The following is a 21,747-nucleotide window of genomic DNA, read 5'->3' on the forward strand; positions in this document are numbered from 1 at the left end:
GATGATGCTGTGAGAAAATCATGAATACAGGAATCTTTTCAATCATCGTCGATGAAACGATACGAGCTGTGTTAAGTGTTCTGAGTCGCAAACATCAAGGGCGGCTTAACATTGGCTTGTTTTGGAGGCCCAGCAGACCCAGCCGTTGAATTGTAGGATACAGTCTAGAAGACAGTCCAAGTACAAATTAGAGAACCCAAAGAAAAAACGCTTCAGCGTTGAGATCTTTTTGGGCGGGTGCTACTAATTTGAAGTTATTTCATCACAATCAACGCATTTCTTCAAGGCGAAAAATTTACATGATCCAAACGAGTGGTACTGTACCTCTTGGCAATCCAGGCCAACCACGGGTACAATGGGTGAGTGGTTCTGCCGGCCCCAAACGCTAAAAAACAGAAACCACATATCAACGTCAGTTGAGCTATTTCAACTCTCATCAACGAGCCGGTGACTATCGCTAGGATGTGCGCAACTGGTTTATGTGAAGAGACGTATCCGAATAGACATATAAGGCCCCATTTTTCCAGCCAAAAAAAAATCAGGACTTCGGTCCTCACACTCTGATGCATTATAGTGTTCCTCTCTTGTCTGTAGGCTTGAGAGTTTCCGTGGCCATGGCTGTCGCTGCTTTGAGCCCAGCGATGTAAGACTTGCGCTCCCTCACCGCCAATGAGCCCCGTGAGTGTAAAAATGTGCTTCGCAGGACGAGCTCTGCGTTATCAAATGTGCTCCCTCGCCGCCAATAAGCCCCGTGAGTGTAAAAATGCGCTTCGCAGGACGAGCTCTGCGTTATCAAATGTGCTCCCTCACCGCCAATGAGCCCCGTGAGTGTAAAAATGTGCTCCCTCGCCGCCAATAAGCCCCGTGAGTGTAAAAATGCGCTTCGCAGGACGAGCTCTGCGTTATCAAATGTGCTCCCTCACCGCCAATGAGCCCCGTGAGTGTAAAAATGTGCTCCGCAGGATGAGCTCTGCGTTATCAATTGTGCTCGGTCAGACTGGAAATTCGTGCTCCCGCGTACCATCTCGACCCTCTAGCGACGTGCGGGCACCTCTCCGTGGTGCTAGAGACCAGTATTCGAGTACTGCAAGATGGTATTCGAAGAAGCCAAGACCTGCACAACACATTCTCCTGATTCTTGTATTCCAAGTCATCATTGTCGGAGCGATAGAAGAACACTAGACAGAGCTTATCGAGACTATACTTTCACAATCGAATTCTTGTAAATTCCGTAGGAACTTCTCTGGTCATCTGCATGTGTATTCTGCACTCCAATAGGGATTCCATATTTAATTCGTGATCTCGACGTGGGTTGGAGAGATAATTCCGTCTTTGGCTGCAAATTAGTGTGGATTGATGCATACAAAGAGATAGATGGAGCGTTGTAAAAGTGGATGTGGTGAGTGTCGATGTGGTGAGAGTGGTTGATATGAGTGGATGTGGTGAGCGTTGATGTGGTGAGCGTTGATGTGGTGAGCGTTGATGTGGTGAGCGTTGATGTGGTGAGCGTTGATGTGGTGAGCGTTGATGTGGTGAGCGTGGTTGCGTTGAAGCGTTGATGTGGTGAGCGTGGTTGGTGAGCGTTGACAAGGAACTGTGGTGAGTGGCGAGGCGGTGAGGCTGAACTGCCAACGCCCCTTGTAGAGCGGTTTTCTCTTCAGCCATTTCAATCATATCATGCAGTGTATCAACATACATTAATTTCTACTTAGTTACGGACACTGTAATACTCTGAACATAATGTTTTGATGCGTTGGCAAACAGCCTCCCTGACAAAAACAGTTGAATTCAACACCGATGAAACTTCCCTCAGATTGGTTCAATGATTCTCGGGCAATACATGGTCAAGACCAGAGACCTGGCAGGTGTAGGAGAATGTGAGGGAGACGTTGCTCTCCAACATATAAATCATTGGCTACAAGAAATCTCGGGAGGGAGGGAAATAGTTCACTCCATGCATAACCAAGGTCATCGCCCAAGGGGAGTTACTCAGCCGGATTGAACGCATCGTGAAATGAATGCATCCCCAAAAATAAGTTACTGGGTCAAAAGCTCGCCTTTGTTCTACCTAATGAGTAAGTCATTGGGAGCTTTGGACAAGCATTGAATAGAGAGATCCCGATCGGCTCCTTTGTAGAGATCAAGTGCTGGCTTTCCCAGTTCAAATCACGTTCTCTACTAAGGTCCGCAAGTATGTCTACGAAAGTATAATAAAGCGCTACGGTACCTCCGGGTCGTAGACGCAATCATGGTGACATGAAATTTGCCGGTTCCGGTTCTTCTATCTAGGGTCAGGCAACTGTGCCGGCGGTCGGGAACGAGAGTCTTGGATAGACTATGATATATCAGGTTGGACAGGTGGCGGTGAGCGGTGGCTGAAAGTCTTCAGCCAGTCGAGGAGGTATGCCGATGACAGATTGACACGCTCTCGGTTGAATGAATCGTTGGATCATAATGGCCAATCAGTAGGGCAAAGAACTGCCTCTGCTTGTGATGAGATCTTCTGAAAAGGCAGCAGAACGCCTCGTGAGTTCAGCAGGCTAGAGAACTTTTGATGCTTCCAGAGGTCTGGATAAATCTCATGCCGCCAGATATGTCGCGGCCAATTGTATCTTTTGATCCGTACCGCGCTCACCAAGGATGTCAGGATCCTCCATGATGGTAGTACCGTCGAAATGAGGAGTCGGGCTTCCTAGGGCGCCGAGATGTCGTCTCCTTCGTCAAGATCGACCTCGAAGTGATATCCCGGTAATTCATCGATCTAGTCACCAGATGCGCCGAGGTTGTGCACTTGCAGTGGCGACAGTGATCTAATGCTTTGGGAAAGGAATCGTGCTGGAATCCATCAAGTTTACAAACACGTCGATTGAGCGGAAGAGATGATGGAGCATGAGTTCCACACGGGCGTATCCCGCCGCATTCTCAGATGAGCTGTAAACCGGGAAGGAGCTGAGGGCCCGGTCTGGAGTGTGCATCTCACGAGGATCCCTCGATGCAAGAGGCGGGGAAGGCCAGAAGGAATGTGACGTGGTCGTAAAAACATAAATAAAAAAATAAAAAATAAAAAATGAGAGACCAGATCAGCGACGAAGAGAGGAGGCGAAAGAGAGAGATGGAAGACGTTAAACAAAAGCGTGACAGTGGAGGGATTTCGTGGCTTTCTTACGCTTCGCATTTTTTGGTGAATATTCAAGAGACTTCAAGGAGACATGACGGTTCGACCAATGTCCAGCAGTCATGCTGGCTTATTGGAGTCCAGGATGGATTTTCCGTCCATTCACCAACAATATCCAGTGTAGAGGAGCGTTTTCACGCCGCAAAACACAGCTGTTGAAGCAGAACATGGATTTGGAATTTGGTACTGTAACGCATCTCAGTAAATTGCGACAATGACAATGTCGATCGGCCGTTGCCACTATTTTTGTTAGTTGTTAAACACCCTATTGATACTGCTCTGTTGGCGGTTCCTGCAATTCTGGATGCTTCTCAACCCTACCTATCTGTTACTCATATCTATGCAACCGTTCGGTTCTTACCCCACAGATTTTTTGGTTCTAGGTTGTTTAAGGAGACGGTATTTACACCATTTAAATTACTGTAACCCGAGTCCAAAGGCAACAACATGGCCATTTCTGGTGTAGGTCAGCAATCATAGCCTCTATTGACCCTGCTTTAGGGCTCCTAGTCCCTTACATAGATGTTTTCTCGGCTATGGTGGCGGTTCATAGGAGAATATAGTGTGTTCCTAGAAGTCAGAATGTCTCCTAGGATCAAACAGATCAGTTCTTAGGGGATCTTAAACCGTTTCTTGAGAGAGGTGATGGTTCCTGGGATACACCAGAGTCTCTTGGGAACACGTTATGGGGTTCTGGGAGTAAGCGATGAGTCCTAGGAACACACGGCGGTCTCCTGCTAGCACAGTGGTCCTCGTTCTCGCCCCTCAAGTTCCATGATACTTTTCCGCCAGCAACTAGTAGCTGTATCATATCGAATTTGTCAACTACTATAACTCAAACAGCTGAAAAGCGATCAAACGGGGGCTACGATTAATTTACTGGAGGGACAGAGCCGTTTATGGCCTGGCCCAAGAGCGGATCTAGAGTAGAGGAACGAAATTGGCCGTTATTCGTGGTTTTGAGCGTAACTTCATCGCACCAGTAGTGCGGATTTTTTTCGAGAATGAACTTCCTTAATGTCCTAGGCTGAAAATAGCAACCAAGTGTAGTCATCGAGCGATGGGTTCGTGGCTTCACAGGTTAGGGAATCCGTCAAGTTGCCGTAGATCTAGTATCTACACAAACGCTATTTAGGAATTACCCAAGAGTCTAGTGCTGTTTTCAACGCTAATACTAGGACTGGGCTTGCGTAGCTGAGAGGTAATTATAGTTATACAAGCAGATTATCTCACAATTGAATAATGTGCGACCAAAAATCAAAAATTCATCCCCTTTTCCTTTTAGTCCGTGATCTGGTGCATCTCCGAGAAGGCTTTATGTCCATCCAAGCCTGTCGCAGGAACGCCGTATCTATATCCGGAAAATGAGATACAATACGCCTAAGAGTCAGATTTTGGCTCTTAAGCTCAAGTAGCTTGCGCTTCTCCTTTGCATTTATCTTTTGGCGTGGCGTGGAATCCGAGAAGTGCGATGGTGTCCGTGATCTTTTTTCGACTCCACTGGTAGCTTTGCAAACGCTGGCAACATGAGCCCGTTCACAATCGGCATCCTGCGGGTCTTCCTTAGCCTCTATTGCACCAGGTTTGGTGCTGGAGGTTATGGAGACAGGGCATTCTCGTTCAGCCTTAATGATCCCGTCGCCCTTGTTGCTAGTGCAGCTACCAGGCTGCTCACTGAAATCGCTGAGGACAGATGAATTCAGCTGTAAATTGAAATTGAACTCATTCGAAGAGAGACTCAGTGAATCCAGTTGGGTGGCACCTTCATCACTAGACTGAAGTCCACTCTCTTTTCTGAAATTGAAGGGGTCAAGAAGCCTCGGGTCAATGACATCGAGTCCAGGGGTTGTTGGTCGCGAGACAAGTGGAGAGTGTGCAGCGGGGAAACATGCTGAGCTGCTCCTGCTACTGGACACGGACTTTCCAACTTTGCTCAAATAATAATATTGTTCGGGGTGCACCTCGATGAACGAATTCACGGTTGGGCTGAGAACGGATATGTTGTTTGACAGTTGATGCTCACGTTCTTGACTCGGAGGTGGATAGTGATAAAATCGCGCTTTCTTATGGCGTTCCTCTTCTGGATTTGTTGAATGACCTTGCGTCTCCACCTTGCAAGCGCGTTTTCTCTTTCTTGGAGATTTTGGACTTTGCCAAATCGCTTCGTTGAGCATGTGCGCGTCGTGTAAGTGATGTCGGAGCTCACGTTCACTGTCGAATGTTCGTAGACATCCACAACTTGGCTTTTTTGTAGACGACTGGACTTCATTCAGGTGTTGCCCTTCAATATGCTCCCTAAGGTTATCGCTTCGCAACCAGTACTGTAGCCGTGCTTCGGCGGGAATATCTAGGTTCCACAAGCAGAAAGGACAATATCCAGGACGAATAACCGTATGACGATACGTAATCACTTCACAGTGCTGAGTTTCCCATTTCTGGAGATGAATATCACAATGGCGTCTCCATTGGTTCGATAAAAACCACTCCATGCATTCATAGCAAAATCGCATCCTTGATTCCGATACTTGAAGGTCAAAAGCTTTCTCACGCCGGACACATCCGTGAATGTGAGCACTCCTGTCGCATTTCCTAAGACTATTGGAGTAAGTATTGGCTGTGGCGTCGTAGGCTCAAGAAAGCTCACCGTGCAACGTTGGTTTGGCAACCCTTCGCGGGACAAATCCCTTGAATCGGACTTTCGTTGGGCAGGTAGATCACGTCAAAGTCACGACCACACTGAGTTTGCAAATCTTGAACGAATAGAAGTTTTTCATCAAAAGAAAGCTCCTTATTGCAGGACATGGCTGATGCAATTCGCGCAACCTCTGGTGCGATCAACTTTTGAGCACGTGTGCGATTACCGTTTTCCCAGTGCTCCAGCTCTTCTTTCCCGCGATTGAGAATTTTTTGATCTCTCTTCTCTCGAACCCACCGATTTTGATATTTTTTAAGCTCAACCAGGCGTTTCCGAACCAGCGCTCTCCTGTATTCCAATTTCTCGATCTTGAGAGATTCCTCATCGTGGCTCTGTTCAAAGAGCTCCATCCGAGCTCTCATGTCCACCATATCTTGGCTTTGCAAAATACTTTCCTTGATTTCTGCTGGCAATTCGCCAGGTAAACCTCGCTCGTAAAATTGAACGTAGCTTTGGAAGTACTCAATGTGATCAGACTGGTCCTCCTCGTCGAGAACAGCCGACACTGTATCAATGGAGGAGCAGTGGGCTTGATAATGCTCCGGAAAAGTTTCTAATCCCCGATGTGCCATTATCTGAGAGACAGGCGCTGAGCCATGCCTTCCTATATTAGATTTTAGTACCTTGATTTCGTTCCGGAGTTTCTTAGGGTGGCCAGAACTCACTTTCAACTTTTTTCCCCAAGTTTCTTCGCATGCAATGGACGGTTGCCAGTTCACCGAAATAGCCTGCAGCGGTAAAAATCTGGCGTAGGCAGGAACAAAATTTTTGCTTCGTCAGAGGAGTTTCTTGAGGTCCATCTCCCGTCGCATGTCTAAGGACCGGCTTTTCCAAGAACTCACTCTTCCATCGCAAAGGGATTTCACCATTCGAAAGGTCAAATTCCGCAAGGTCTTCCACTGTTTTAATACCAAAAAGAGCTCCGTGTTCCAGGGCAAGGGCGAGAAGTAGGTAGCCCGACGCAAACTGTGGTTTGTTGCTATCGCGGATACCAATCCCGAATCTAGAAGTATTCGTTAGCAAAACCAGTTTTTCCCAATGAGCATGTTACCAGACTTTTTCCAACTCACACGGTATATTGTGGGCATCGATTATTCTTGATCCACACCTGATTGACTCTCCATCCCACTGCCCAAGGAGCATTAGATGACGGAAGCAGAACCAGATCAATATGCTGGAGTAGAGATGAGAATGAATTCAGATCGCTCTGGTTAAGGATTCTTACTTTGTATCGAAGACCTCTCTCATTTTTGTGCTCACTGGAAGGTATAAAAGCACCGACCCTTGCTCCAGTGAACAGATACAATTGAAGAGCAAACAGAATGACGACCTTGAGCAACCCAGGAATGAATGCTTGGTGATCTGTCTGCCACAGAGATGAAACGATTCTCAAGAAATCATTCTTTGTGAAATTGAGCTTCTCTTTTTTTTTGTCTACAATGGTGCCATCTGCCGTCAATGTTTTCTTGATCCACTGCTTAGTGTTCAGAATGGATTTGTGATGATCGCAAGAAGGAAATAGAAAACTCACGGTTTTTATTTCTTTTCTGTCAGCTGGGATAATTTTGACTTTTGTGAACTCTTCAAATCCACTAAAGAAACGCTCGGCACACGCATTTGCGGTTCGCACCGTTGGTCGCTCATCCTCAGCCAGTCTTCCCGTAGTAGAGCTAATGTACCAGCGAATGAATTCCTTGATCATCTCATGGCTTGGAGCTGAACAACCTGGAGCAGTTTTGTAGGAATCAAATCCATTTTCTGGGTTGGCAATGAAACTAGGTAATGGTTAGCCTTTTACATGAATGCATGAGATTGTCGCTTCAGATGTTCCTCAACCTACTTCATCCAAAGATCCACATAATCACGGTGTAAACTGTTGGTTGTGGGGAGTCTCTTGTCTTTTTCCCGAATTGAGTCTTCCTGCCTATGGGCTCCAGGGACATAGCCATTCTTCTCCCGCTGTAGACGGCGCCTCTCATCACGCTTAGCAAAAAAATCTTTCCTGCCCATCGGGTGTGATCCCGCAAGGAGGTTAGAGGTGGTGTTAAAACAGAAAGTAGGCGTGTGAGTCCGAATGACCAAGTGGAAGGTGTTTGAATACGTATTATGAGGAGACGATTGCTTGATTTTATACCTGAGATTTTGAAGTCAAGCCGCTTTTACATCAGAAAACAAAGGGCATGTCTGAAATTGCATTGTTCTAAGATAGATAGGGTGTCTCCACTCTTCCTGCGCCATCTGGTACTAGTGTATTTTCTTGCTGGGATGAAGTGCTCAAGAAAATGAGGGCAGAACAAGGGCTATCAACAGACTATCCATCACAGAATAAACAGGCCTGTGGGGTGGTATACCCTTTTGGGGATAGACTTAGCGTACTGAGAAAACCAGAGGTGCTCACTGATTGGACACTGATCGTCACTGAGTGATCAGTGCACATCCAATGAGCGCTCACTGAGCGCTCACTGAGCAGGAGTCATGATGCACGTGACTAGCATGAGCACGATCACTGAGTCTGAGTGCGTGCTGAAATCTACTCAGTGAGCGAGACCATGAGCGCCCTCATTAAAGCAACGGCAGCCTAGAGAGGAAAGCCCCACCTGCCAGGGAAAATCCGGTACGTATAGGTGCATATAGAAGGGTCACTAGAAGCGCTAGAGCTAGGTGATCTATATCAAAGCTTGACTGATAGGCTTCCTTAAGATGCTGAGGAAGCCATGCCTTTGGATGATTTCCTAGATCCATCAGACGAAAACGACGCCGACGAGCCTGATTTGTCTGATATAATCTTTGACTTATCGGGTGGTGGCGACGGCGACGGCGACGGCGATGGCACTGATGACCAGGATGACGAATATATATCTGGACCACCACCAGATCTACCATCTGGTGCTACAGTTATCAATAGCATGCAGGAGGCGCTTCTATGGGCTCAGCACCAACAGGGTGCCACTGAGGAGAACATTCGCCAGATAGAGAGTCTAATAAGTCGGTTTACTAGGTTTCAGATGGATGCGAGGAAACAGACGACGCTAGAGGGGTTCAACTTCCTAATGCGGAAGTAAAGTTAGTCATCAGATCACATCTGGCACAATTCACTTATGGCACACAGATTTCGTTGGATGGTGGGCTGTGCCATAAGCGAGAGTTGACTGTAGCCCCGCGCAGCTCTCACAGCCGCGATTCTACGAGACATAGAGAGTATAAGCCGGTCTATAGACCCCTGATCTATATGATTCCATGAATCGACCAGCGCATTCCGAAAGTCCTCTCAATCAATTTCACGACGTCTACCATTGGCCAAACTAGGATATCGATTTGCGTTTTAATAGCGCCCAGACAACTTCCATAGGGTTAAAATCAGGGGAATGCGGAGGCCATTCAATGACGTGAATCCCATGACGCTCAAACCACTCCTGTGTATGCTCTGACTTATGGATCTTCGCGTTATCTTGCTGGAAGATAGAATCAGGTGTATAGATTTCAACCAATCCATCTTCGAGAGCGTCGGTATAAGAGGTCGAGGAGTATCCGTTGCGAGGAGCTTCGGGATCGCGTGCCATAATCACTAACTTTGACCGGCCACCGATCCAAATTCCAGGCCAAACCATTTGCGAAATATCTTGCCCGTGGCTAGTCAAGCTCACAAATTCTTATAAAAAAAAGCCTCGTTTTGGAGGCGGAAGACGAATTGGATCGGAGAATTCGATCCGCGTTGTACGCTACATTCGTCAGAATAGATGAGCTTTTCCCACTCCCTAAAGCCCCCCCACTCACGGGAAAAAGCGAGTATTTTTTTTTGCAGTCTCCTTATTTAATAGTATTCGCTTCTTTGACTTCCGTTTTCGGAGTCCATATGTCCGTAGGAGGCGTCTAATTGTAGATCTCGACATTCTTGTGTCTGTACCAGGTATATTTGCGCCGAGCGCTGCGTATGTCCACCGAGGGTGCCGACGCGCAAGCTGAAATATATAGCGCCTTGTACGATCATTAAAATTTCGAGGCCGACCGCTCCAGGGCCTTGATTTGATTGTCGTGTTGGTGTAGAAGCGTTGTTTTGTATAGTGAATTGAGCTAGGGAGACGTGATTATCGCGCGCAATTCTTGTCGGCGATATCCCTTTTCGAAGGCTATAAATGATAGCTGAGCGTGTTTCAGGGGATAATTCAGCCTTTGGCTTTCGATTTCCACTAATTCCAGTGCCAAAGCGACGCATATTGAGAGAGAGATGGGCAGTTGAGATTGGTGGGTTGTTTACAAAACTATTTTAGTGGGGCGACGCGACGCGACTGTGCTAATACTTTTGGCCCCCCATGTATCTTCAATACCGGCCCCTCAATGGCGCCGCGACATATCCGGAGAACTCAAATTATACCATCGACAAGAGTACAATTTCTAACATGATACCATAGTTGGCTGATCTATTTAGCGACGATGAGTCAACCGTAACCTTGATTTTGTCCAATAACAGTCAGAATAAAGATGTTGAATTATTCGACTCGATGGCCACCAGTATGACCAATCTCATCCGAACTTCGGCCAATAGCAACCGTATTGAAGGAACGGCTTACCGAACCGAAACTTTCATCCATGTCCGCTGGCCATGGATAATATTTCCCATTCTCTTGGTCATGCTCTCCATCGTGCTGTTAATAATCACTGTAATGATCTGGTGAGGATGGTGAGGATGGTGAGGATGGTGAGGATGGTGAGGATGGTGAGGATGGTGAGGATGGTGAGGATGGTGAGGATGGTGAGGATGGTGAGGATGGTGAGGATGGTGAGGATGGTGAGGATGGTGAGGATGGTGAGGATGATGAGGATGGTGAGGATGGTGAGAGTGGTGAGAGTGGTGAGAGTGGTGAGAGTGGTGAGAGTGAAGGTGGGAAAGAGAGCTCAAGACGATATCATGTTGGTCGTTTCAAGTTCTTTTAACAGGGATGCCCGCATTTCCAGGCTCTTGGCGTATCCAAGAACTGTTATGATTCATAGGACTCAATCTACCAGAGTAGCCGCTCGAAGCTGGAAGCTCTTAACAATGTCATGATCACTGTTCGAAATATCATATTACGAATGGGTTTGAGATTTTCCGTATCTCGCACGAATGAGTCCCTTGAAGAACACCTCAGTCTCATCGTTACTAGGCGTATGCGGAGACTCAGCCGTAGAGGCCATCTTCTTAATGAGATACGCTGCAGCCCGCTGGGTTATCATTCAGTTATCATCTTCTACTGTCGGTTTGGAAAGATAATTATTGAGTTGGATTAGACTACTTAAACAATTTCAATGCATCCATGAACTCGCGATTGTCGGAATTTCTTTATTCATTCAGGGGTTCGCAATTGGTCCCTTGCTATGGGTACCGCTGAATGGAACTTACGGGCGTCGTTGGACTCTGAGCCTAAGCTTGATACAGAATATAAGTCTTCAGATCTGTTGATTCATGAAGCACGTGGTACAAGATCACGATTCCCATGCTAAGTGTCTCGTACGACAGGATAACAGTCGCGGAGACATCGAAAAGCTCCACAAGTGGAGGCAGAAGGTTTAGTGAGAAAAATATGTTCCAGTGCATCCTGTATTCGGTACAGTAACGTTCCGCATAATCCAGGCCTTCGATGCTACACAGCCTGATTAACCCCCAGGCGAATGCAAGAACCGATTATCGCATCGACAGTGTCAGCCTTTGCCACGAACTAACGCTTTTAGACCGAGTATTTCCCTTTCGAGCAACGGTCCAGCCGACGCAATGCCACCCGAAATTACAGAGAGTTAGAATACTATGACTATCGGGTACTACCAACACAAACATCAATCAAACATACCTCATCAAAGCGATCTCGGTCGGTAACTAGATCATGCTGTCACATTTTGAATTTTCCGACCTTTTGAATCAACACTCCAAAAAGGGATAACTCGTCGTTCGTGAAAATATTGATTTACGGGTGGCGAGTATCGACAAAATCAAGTTCCTCCAGCAGCCGAAGCATGATATTTTTTGATTATTCTACAATACCTCGGTCGCGCAAGCTTGCTATTACTAGGTCAGACACAGTCAGCATAGGCCCAGATAGGCTTGGTTTTATCAAATGATCCTGCCATGACATTCGGCAAAAAGTGATAAATGTGCTCTTTAAGCAATTTCAATATCTCACACGATGGCTCTATTCTCTCGCGAAATCAAAACAGGAGGCAGGTTCACGTGTGCGATGCCTTCCGATAGGATTTATCTTCTAGTTTTTGAATCTCAACCAGCAAATCAGTTGACACCCGATTTCGTCGAAGCTTTTCGCTATTCTTTATCAAAGATTCAAACCTTTCCAAAAGGCGTTGTTATCACCGCCAGTCGCGTTCCTGAATTTTATAGCGATGGAATTAGCCAGCAGATATCACAAGATACGCTTAAACGGCAAGACGAGCATATATGGCCACTTCTACGACAGCTTCTAAGGTATGATCCTTCGTGCATTATATATTCCAGCGCATTGAATCGGACCTCACATTCTCTTCGCGTCTGTGTGTCTAACAAAATAAAATATTGACAGGTATCCTATGCCAACGATCGCCTTCATAAGCGGACAAGCAGTCGGCCATGGCTTTCTCTTAGCCCTATGTCATGATTTCCGAATTCAACAGTCCCGTGGTTCCTCACTTTCTATCCACGAGGGCCAATCTGCCACTCCTTATCTATCAAAGTGGATAATAGATTTTGTGAAGGCCAAATTGCCCGCGTTGAATATCACCCCCTCATTTTTAAGGGGACAATCTCTTCGTGCCCGAGATTCAGTCCGATGCGGGCTGGTCGATGAAACTGGTTGCTTCAAAGAGGCTCTGCAATTTATCGAGAAAAAAAGATTGTTGGATGCAAGTACAGAATATGGATACTGTACAAAGAAAGACCTGAAAAATCGGAGCGCTATTACTATGTTGGATATCAGAAACGGAAGTGAAATCAAGACTCATCGACTTTGAAAATAGAGCGGTTCAGGTCATCCAGAGACGTGATACTATCATTGTGATATAGATATAATTTTGAATAAAGCTAATATATTGTGCTTGTTTGGTATCTGATTGATTGTCTGTGCCATTTTTTCCCTTTATATATGCCGACTTGAGAGGTGGTAAATTACCACTAGAGTCACGTAGTTCAGCAGATACCCAACGCTGCCCCTGTTTTGTATGGTAAATTGGGTCCCAACGTGACAGAGGAGCTCATACATTACAAAACGAACCTCACTACAAAGGACCCTTCAACGGCGGTCAGCTTCGAGAGAAGAACCTCCTGCCACTACAAGCCTGTACGCCCTGCCGCAGATCCGCCAGTATACCCAAGAATGGGAATTCGGAAAATTTTGGAGTTCCAAATCAAAGGCGGAGTGTATTACTAACAAGGATCATCATCAATGCCGCCGTCAAGCACACGGGATCGGGCAAAATTCTTCAACATAAACCTAGCTCTCGGAATAAAATGATGACCATATCGCAGCCGAATTTGCCTCGGCTTCCCGACCACCTGGGCTCTAGACTATTTTTTTATCTGTGTCCGGTCCTTCAAGTTTTCTTAATCGCCTGCACACAGCGGTATTTTTTTTTCTTCCAAGTCGGCTTTTACTAGTCCAATGCATTTCCATTACATGCAAATTTCACAGTGATTTGACTACATCTGGTTTCAAGACCAAATTCTGCCCGAATGTTTCAATTTCACTCGCTGCATTCAGAATCGATTATATTTGCCAAGATGATTGAATGGGTTTGAACTCGATTCAATTTATCGATATTTGGAAGTTTCTGCTCACAATCTTCCTTGTGGACAATTTTAAGAATTTACCCTTAGTATTCCACGTAAGTGTTCATTCAAACGCGACCGAAATGCATATGATTTCAGAGCTCTCTCTCCAAGCTCCAGCAAGTTCTGAACTTGACAAATTTAAAGTATCGAATCTTCCGCCCAATCGTCCAGAGCTTCTTCAGAACAAAAAGAAGCCACCATGTTGTATCAGCTCATCACGAAGACAAAGACTTGCCGGTGGTTTTCCTTCCCTGTATAACTACGACATACACGCCACTTCTTGAAGCCGACTACAACCTCCACAAGTCGAATAGTACATATTTTACGGATCTTGATGCAAGCCGCTCTCATCTTCTATCATATCTTTGCTATCGCGGAGTCGCTATTGTCGACCGAGAGCTCGCCGCTGATGGCAAACGGGGGATAATGGCTGCCATAATCGGATCTGTTACCACAAGCTTCAAGAAAGAAATTCGAATTTTCCAGCGGTACGAAGTATGGTCACGAATTCTTACGTGGGATCAGAAGTGGCTCTATATTGTGACACATTTTGTTCAGAAAGGAAGCGTCAAACATAGTGATTTGGTCACTCATACATTGTCGGTGGGAAAGACTTTTGAACAGTGCGTTGGGGCTGCGGTAGAGAATAGCAGAGACAAATCAGCACGACCCGTTGTATTTGCAACTTCGGTCTCCAAATATGTGTTCAAAAAGGGAAGACTGACCGTGGCGCCGGAACGACTTCTGAGAGCTTCAGGTCTGCTGGGAGAAAGTGACAAGACGGGCCTTCACGTCCAATATCAAGGCCCTCAGCCGAAAAGCAGCCAAGCCACTTTGTGCAAGAAAAGCGACGATGTGGGCATTTTAGAAATCAGTCAAGTCATCGAAAAAGAAAGGCTGAGAGGGATGAAATATGCCAAGGCTTGGTCCGAATTGGAACCTCTACACGAAGAGCTACTCAGAGAAAACGAGACGAGTGACTGTGTTCCCGCCATTGGACACTTCAGTGATATTGCGGGTTACGGCATATCTTACCGCTAGGGTTCTCTTCGCGCTAGACTCCATGATAGGGGGGTTCAAGGACATACCAGCTTTTGACAGACTAGTGACGAATGAAAATCGCAAGTGGGGAGATAATCCAATCCATGGAAAGAAAGTTGCGCGATCTCCTACCAAACCAGACCTGTTTTGAATATCGGCACGGGCTTTTGGTAAGTAAAAAACAATTGTGGACGAAGGCTGGGGGCATGGTGAAGGAGATGAGGTAGGCAGTGATCTCACCAGATCGCCAGGCCTTCTACTCTGTTTGGATCGTTTGCAGAGAATATTCCACGAGATTCCTTCGAGGTTTACTGTATTATAACGATAACTCTTTCATTGCCGTGCATGCAAGACGATTACGACTTGACAGGGGTTTTAGGGGAGTAACTAGATATAGGCTATCGTGTTTCAAGATAGGGCTCGGCAAATAATTTGTGAGTGTATGCGGGAATTCTGTTTTCGAATATGGCAGTATATCTGTAAAAGATAGTAAGGCGAAGATGTGGGCAACTCTCAAAAGGGAAATTTCAATCTACCACTTATCACGACGTCTAACATTATGGTATTTTACTGCCTATGATCAACTCACATAGAATCTAATTTAGCTTTACGGCCCATATCATGGGAAACTTCACATAACTGCGAGTCTTTTCAGAAAGGCACATTACCGTTGCGAAAAAGCCAACGGGAACAAATCATTTTTTCCAAGTACAGACGTCAGAAACTCTTTGTGATGCTGAAAAGTAACCAGCCAGCAACAAGAAGGTCCTGCCGTACTTGTTGAATGAGCTCACCTATTGAATGAGCTTACCTATTGAATGAGCTTACCTGTTGAATGAGCTTACCTGTTGAATGAGCTTACCTGTTGAATGAGCTTACCTGTTGAATGAGCTTACTTGTTGTCTAGCCTCACCGATTTTCGCCCGGTGTATTCGTGTGCAAACTGTTGAAGTTCATGTGCGTCAATGTCTGGATGACGTGGCTCAGACATCTGGGAAAGGCAAGGCCTGGTGGATGGCGAGGCTGGCGCTGAATTAGCGCCACCTCGTCGCTTGTCTAGAATGGAGATGAATGTGGACACTGGCTTCTTGAATATTCATCCATAAGCGAGGACTTGTCGCCTGACTTTTGTCTCATTTGAAAAGCTAATGAATGCGTAGATGCTCACCGCTGTCCGCTGTGACGTGTCTTAAACTTGTTAGCCCAGAGTTCTTCACAGTACCATTTAAGGCCAATGTCAGTGAAAGGGAGAGCATCACAGTTATTGCGGTCTTACGCGATCTCTCCTTCGGGACGAGTCTTACTTGAAGGAACAACACGGCAGAAGTTTGCTGCTCCGCCGATTTATGCAGTTTGCAGAAGTACCGCAAGCTAAGAAGGGAACAAGCTACTCTGATTTGTTCGCACTGCGGGGCAGCGGTCCAATATTTTGCTCGAGTGAAAGGACCGTGTAGCCTCACGTAGCCTCGGTCCACCAATCGCACACGGTACCGTTAATGCCCCTCAAATGTATCCTTTGGTTACTTCAGAAAAGAGGTGACGGCGCGAGGAGCCGCATTTGGATCTGCTCTTCGACCAGCGTAGCCGCTGGCCCAGATTGTGGGCCAGGCGCTAAGAATGCGCTGGCCGTGCGCCACTCATTCTCCGTCACTGAGAGTGGTGTGCCTCATGGGAGGGGTAGTTGGAGACAGGGTTGCCAACATGCACACTGTCGGGCTCGGTCATTGAATGAGCGCAAAGATTGGATAAACCGGACTTTATAAGCGCTCAAGCTCCCAGAGGGAAAAAGAAGAGTGTTTTACTCGTCGCCGAGGCCCGTGTAGGCTCCAAGCTGGCATGCAATGCTGCAAGCTGCTGGCCACGTCAGTAGGGTACCAGCCGTCCATTTCCTAGCTCGGACGCCCTCAGTCGAATGAAATGGCCCTTTTATGCTGAGGATGCGCCTCCAATTTTTTTTGGTGAGAGAACCGTCAGCCTCGCGCTAATGCACGGGATTTCACATCGGTTCTGTGCTATGGTCCAATGGTAATGACAGCTTTGGCCCTTGCCAAGCAGGAGACAAGCTTCTAAGCACACTTTCACAGGTGTAGCTCCTTGCTGGTGAAAAGATTCATCCACTATCCGAGAACCTGATCCAATAGCCTTCCGAATTTCAGCATGACGGGGAAGCTGCAGGTGGCGTAGCCGCCAGCATAAACAAGTACCAGTAGGTCAAGCGTTAAGAAAGCGAGAGCTTTGCACCGCTCGTGCTTCCCTGGAAAGTTAATGAGGGATTGAGCGCCTAATGAATACTTAAAGACCACCTATCGCTTCCTTATCCTCAGAATATCCTATCCTCTGACCATCAACTGCTGCATCCCCAACGAATAACTTCTTCCCAAGCTCATTTCCATCATGGCAGTCGCTGTTTCAGCTCCCATTGTTATCCCTGGCTTTCATGTTCCTCCTACCATTAAGGACCTACAACAGTCATCGCGGGCGTACATTTACCTTGATGCCTTGCGATTAGACTGGCAGTGCGCTAATCACATTGAAACAGTTACAATCTTCTACCGAACGACGAAGACCAGCCACAGGTGCAGCGGATTCACCTTCAGGAGCTTGCCAGTCTCTTTACGCGTTTCAATGTCCAGAAAATATTTGGAGTCCACCTCATCCACGGACACTTCCAAATCGAGGAAGACAAAATCATGCTTGGGACGTCCCTCAAATCCGTTCGGGGATGCTGGACCCAGCCCACTAGTATCGCAGATATCAAACCGGCAGAGATTCACGGTCACATCTTCAAGCTGACAGCCAGTGGCGAGATGCAAGCCTACGAGTATCGCCAAGGCCCAACAACCAGTCTGAATGACGTCGATCCTTTGTTCTTCCAGGAACTAGTTATATACCTTCAAGCCCATCACTTGGTCAATATCCTCGGGCTTCAAGTCCTTACTAATGATGTGCCGGCGATGATGAGTGAGTTTGTCCTCGCGGATAACGGCACCGTTATGCTGGACGAGAGAGATGTGAAGAATTGCGGGACGCCCTTCCGCATCACCGGGTTTTTTCTTGAAGAGCCAGGCATGACTGAGTTCAAGGACGGAGAATCTCATGCGCCAACTGTCAGAGGCACCCACCAAGTCTTTACTAACGACAAGATCGAAACGGAGAACCAGCTTATGGCTATCCTCCGAAGTGAGGACATTGTCCTTTGAGTGTATCCTTTACCTAAGGATGGTACCGCGATAGTTCAATATCGGGTGTGTCACTACCGGTGTTTTTGCTAAAGTATCCTTTGAAAGGACCAACTATCAATGTATACGTTCAGAGTTTCCTGTCAATACATATAGGAATACCTGCATCCGCTCATGATATCTTACCTCCCTGCCTGCTTTGTAACGCATCACAAGCCGGCTCACGAAAGAGGAGTCCACTCACCAGCAGTACAGAAAGCATCGAGATATGCGAGAGAACCAGCCGGCTGGTCCTTTCGCACACTTTGCACCACACCTTTCATATCAAAAACAAATCCATAATGGTAGAAAAATCCAGCCATCCTCGCAGCGCGGATCAAATGCAAATCAGTGTCAGAGAAATTATAAGCCTCCTCCCGAAAGGTCTGCCAGAAGAGGCTCTCGAGTTCGCGGTAGCGATCGTAGTAGTGCCACCCTTCTGAATCCATCCGGCCGAAAATATTCTCAAGCCCGTATAGCGCGAAGCCGAACGGCAGAATCCTTGACTCAGCCCAGTCGACAATCCCTGTGATATTTCCAGTTTCGGGATTGGTGAGGAGATTCATCACGTTAAGGTCCCCGTGGCTAAGAACAAAAGGGAGGGCTTTTGAGAAGAGAGACGGGAGCTCCTTGCGGACCCTTGCTAGGTTTGGTGCAAAGCGAGACGGCAGGTCTCGAGCAAGAAGTTCGAAGTTTGATTGAAACTCCGCAAGCAAGATAGCGGTTTTATCTGAGCATGGCCGTTGATCGTTGTTCCATGATTGTGCAAAGAACCTGTTCCAAAATGTTAATTCTAGCAAATGGAGTGGAAAAATTTACTAGGCGTACCTTGCAAAGTCCATGACAGTGTTACGCTGTCGGGACATGTCGTCTGGTGCGATGCGCGCCATAATGTGAGCAGTCCCAGGAAGATTCTCCATCTCGTAGATATAGAGCGGCGGTGAATCGCCTATGGTCCCGAGATATTTGCAGCTAGCCACAAATTCGGGATGGATTGCTTTGGCAAGCTTAATGTTGCCCATATCAATGGTAGAGTTCTCATCTCGAAACTGGAAGAGCTTGGACTTGTTAGGCCCCGCTGTCACGGTATAGCTGCACACTCCTTGCATCTGTAAAGCAGTGGACACACCGCCAGCGCGAGAAATGGCGAATTCATCGCATTGCTGTCTTGTTACAGTAGTGTTCGAGTTGAAGAAATTATTGATTGCGCCGTCAGGGCTGTAAAAAACATAAGTCGTCATTGTGGTGAAGGGTAGTAGGAGGGGGCAGGGAACTGGAAGATAATGTAAAGAGGAATGAGAATTCAGTGGACTGTCACGGACAGCCTCGTTTCACTCACCGCCATTTGATACTCCTAGGCCACAAAGTTCACCACACACTCCTCAGCTCAGCCCTCCTGGTTTGAACAACAACCCCAGTGAGCAAGACACCCAAGGCGTCATGCAGCCAGATCGACTCTCTACCCAGATAGCCGCCGCCGGGACTGGGTTACAAGCAGACACGATCCACTCGAACCATATGATGGCCGGACAATGACAATGCCTGGCAAAAAAAAACCACGCTGATAAACCGGACCGAATTGGACCAAAACAGACTTAGTGTAATGCAATGCACATGCTCTTCCGTTAAATTGACTCGAAATTTGTAAAAGGCCTGGATAAGGAGAGCATGAAGCTGCCCAAGCAAGGCGCCCAAATCCTGGAAGACACGTAGCAACTTGTTCACGACTGCACGCATGCCATGACTCGCATCCCCGAACGGTACCTTTGCATGCAATGCGGGCACCTGCACGATCGCAAACACGTTGCAAGACAGCCCTGCAATTTCTCTTGCATGCAGAAAATAACACATCTTTTTGCTTTTTCTAGGCCATGCCCGAGGCTCAACTAGAATCATTACTGGCCTTCACTGCCTTCTCATTTTGGTAATTAGCCATGCGCATACATTGCGCGATGTGTGCTTTTCCTATTGGAAAGCCAGTCGCCTACGAATGAGAATATTGCGGCTCAAGATCTTCTCAAAAAGACATGGCAGAATAGCCTATAAATGATTCATCTTGCTTCCTTTATCGCAGGGGGTTTTTCAAATACCGGCAGATACCCCCCGACAATAATAAAGTGACCAAACCAAGTCTTCCATTGACCATGTCTACCAAAATCCAATCTCTTCCTGAGTCACGCCTTGGTACAATCCCGCAATCGATCAACAGTGACGCCCCCAGGAACTCCTTCGAGCACATAACTAGCCCCACGATTGGCCGAATGCCGTCGAGCCGTTCGAGGAGAAAGTCTATTGCTCCAAATACCCCTCGTCCGAAGGGGAAATCGTCTTTAGAGAATAATTAAGTGGGAGTATAATGGTCTGGATAGGAAACAGGCCACGAATCCAGTTTGCTAGGGTGCCCCGTTCATGGTCGTTGGAAATTGGAGAAGTGACGGCCACAAATCCAATAGTTAGTGTATTTTGCTGCCATTTGGAACATTCATTATTTACATTTGAAGAATCCCGCCAATAGGAGACCCAGTATGGGACCGAGTGGTACGTGATGCTAAATGGTCACTGTTAATAGAGCGAAATGCTCTGAGGAAGGTAGAGGTAGAATTCAGGTAATAATTAGAATTGATCGCGAAGTGCTAAGTTGAACCTAGACAATTTTTATCGCAAAGTTATGAGTTCCAGCACTCCTGTGTTCGCTGTGCCTGCGGTAGGACCATGCCGACTCTGGTCTTGCGTCAGGCCACGGTTTTCCAGCACTATCGTGTTCCCTGTGCCGCAGGTAATCCTTGGTCTGATGACGAAGTGTCATCCACTGAAGAAGAGGAGGAGCTGGAGTAACCAATGCAGTCAAGCGCCACTGCGCCCGAGAACAGGAAGCTGTAGGCAGATCTGCGACACCGGGGGACTGTGCAATGCAACCTCAGACGGAGCCAGACGAAGCGAGGCGTGTGGAGTGCTGGCGATTAAACGTCAACGTGTCTCGACGTCACATGGACTTGACTGAGGGTGGATATGCACAGGGAAAGGGAGAAGCCTGTGTACTGTAGCGATCTCTTCCGTTGTCTGCATCTCCTCAGGAGCCGGACAAGTATTACAATTCGGGATTGTGGGACCGACGAAGTTTGGGGTCAAGAGCTCGAGGGTGCTAATCAGCAATGTCTGCCTAGACCACCAGGTTTAAACACGAGCCTGAGATGATAAAATGAGGTATTTTGCCATTGGATAGAGCGCCTGTAGTCACCTGGCAACCAAACGGCGACAGAACAGCGCAGTGATCAAGACCAGGAATGACGCAAGAAGTGGGTCATGCGGACGGACGAGCGCAGGCGAGGTGGGGAACCGTCAGATGGAAGCCGCAAGGAAGGTCAGCCAGGGAAACGGAGAGGAGACAATCCACGCGTCCGTGGAACGAGTGACTGTATTGATTAGTTGGGTGAGCACTGAGTGGAAGAATAATTGACACTGCGTCGCTCACGGACATGTTCTTCCAAAGGCGAGCCAGCCTCCTCAAAGCGCCACCTGCGTAGAGAGGCCAAATAATCCCGATCCCAAAAGTTGGAGGTGAGGCAACAAGGGCTTAGCCGCGTCTGTGACCGAAAAAAAAAAAAGGGTGAGTGGGGCGGACGGGAAATCCAGTTGGATGGGCGAAATTGCAGGGGTGAAGCGACGAGTGCAAGATAGAGGGGATGGAGGCAGGAAAAGGGTGAAAGTGGGAGGAACGGAGGTCGAAGAAGGCGAGGTCGGGACTTTTATGTCGGGGCGAGGAAGGGGAAGGTTCCGTGACGATGTATTGGGGCGCTAAACCGAAAACGGTAAAACTAACCACAACAGGCAA

At 47.3% G+C, this 21,747-nt stretch overlaps 7 protein-coding genes across 7 annotated transcripts; 4 read left to right on the forward strand and 3 right to left on the reverse strand.

Annotated features, from left to right (window-relative positions):
* Positions 1 to 4,440: 4,440 nt before the first annotated feature.
* Positions 4,441 to 7,880, reverse strand: N7510_002697 (uncharacterized protein; the record flags this gene model as incomplete). The annotated part of the gene is made up of 6 exons (XM_056974624.1): positions 4,441 to 5,770; positions 5,820 to 6,474; positions 6,536 to 6,836; positions 6,943 to 7,344; positions 7,402 to 7,628; positions 7,736 to 7,880. The coding sequence occupies 6 exons, from the start codon at positions 7,878 to 7,880 to the stop codon at positions 4,441 to 4,443; spliced, it is 3,060 nt and encodes a 1,019-aa protein (XP_056839741.1).
* A 704-nt stretch (positions 7,881 to 8,584) lies between these two features.
* Positions 8,585 to 8,932, forward strand: N7510_002698 (uncharacterized protein; the record flags this gene model as incomplete). Its single annotated transcript, XM_056974625.1, has 1 exon — positions 8,585 to 8,932. The coding sequence occupies one exon, from the start codon at positions 8,585 to 8,587 to the stop codon at positions 8,930 to 8,932; it is 348 nt and encodes a 115-aa protein (XP_056839742.1).
* A 749-nt stretch (positions 8,933 to 9,681) lies between these two features.
* N7510_002699 (uncharacterized protein) lies at positions 9,682 to 10,083 on the reverse strand (the record flags this gene model as incomplete). The annotated part of the gene is made up of 1 exon (XM_056974626.1): positions 9,682 to 10,083. The coding sequence occupies one exon, from the start codon at positions 10,081 to 10,083 to the stop codon at positions 9,682 to 9,684; it is 402 nt and encodes a 133-aa protein (XP_056839743.1).
* Positions 10,084 to 10,381: 298 nt separating this feature from the next.
* On the forward strand, positions 10,382 to 10,802 carry cgnA (collagen triple helix repeat protein; the record flags this gene model as incomplete). The annotated part of the gene is made up of 2 exons (XM_056974627.1): positions 10,382 to 10,459; positions 10,545 to 10,802. The coding sequence occupies 2 exons, from the start codon at positions 10,382 to 10,384 to the stop codon at positions 10,800 to 10,802; spliced, it is 336 nt and encodes a 111-aa protein (XP_056839744.1).
* A 6,052-nt stretch (positions 10,803 to 16,854) lies between these two features.
* N7510_002701 (uncharacterized protein) lies at positions 16,855 to 17,897 on the forward strand (the record flags this gene model as incomplete). The annotated part of the gene is made up of 2 exons (XM_056974628.1): positions 16,855 to 16,877; positions 17,237 to 17,897. 2 exons carry the CDS (start codon positions 16,855 to 16,857, stop codon positions 17,895 to 17,897), a joined length of 684 nt encoding a protein of 227 aa, XP_056839745.1.
* Positions 17,898 to 18,097: 200 nt separating this feature from the next.
* Positions 18,098 to 19,156, reverse strand: N7510_002702 (uncharacterized protein; the record flags this gene model as incomplete). Its single annotated transcript, XM_056974629.1, has 2 exons — positions 18,098 to 18,689; positions 18,744 to 19,156. 2 exons carry the CDS (start codon positions 19,154 to 19,156, stop codon positions 18,098 to 18,100), a joined length of 1,005 nt encoding a protein of 334 aa, XP_056839746.1.
* Positions 19,157 to 19,583: 427 nt separating this feature from the next.
* Positions 19,584 to 20,750, forward strand: N7510_002703 (uncharacterized protein; the record flags this gene model as incomplete). The annotated part of the gene is made up of 2 exons (XM_056974630.1): positions 19,584 to 19,624; positions 20,582 to 20,750. 2 exons carry the CDS (start codon positions 19,584 to 19,586, stop codon positions 20,748 to 20,750), a joined length of 210 nt encoding a protein of 69 aa, XP_056839747.1.
* Positions 20,751 to 21,747: the final 997 nt, after the last annotated feature.

This window comes from Penicillium lagena, assembly GCF_028827675.1.
Source record: "Penicillium lagena strain IBT 129212 chromosome Unknown utg000001l_segment0_segment0, whole genome shotgun sequence".
Classification (NCBI taxonomy): Eukaryota; Fungi; Ascomycota; class Eurotiomycetes; order Eurotiales; family Aspergillaceae; genus Penicillium; species Penicillium lagena.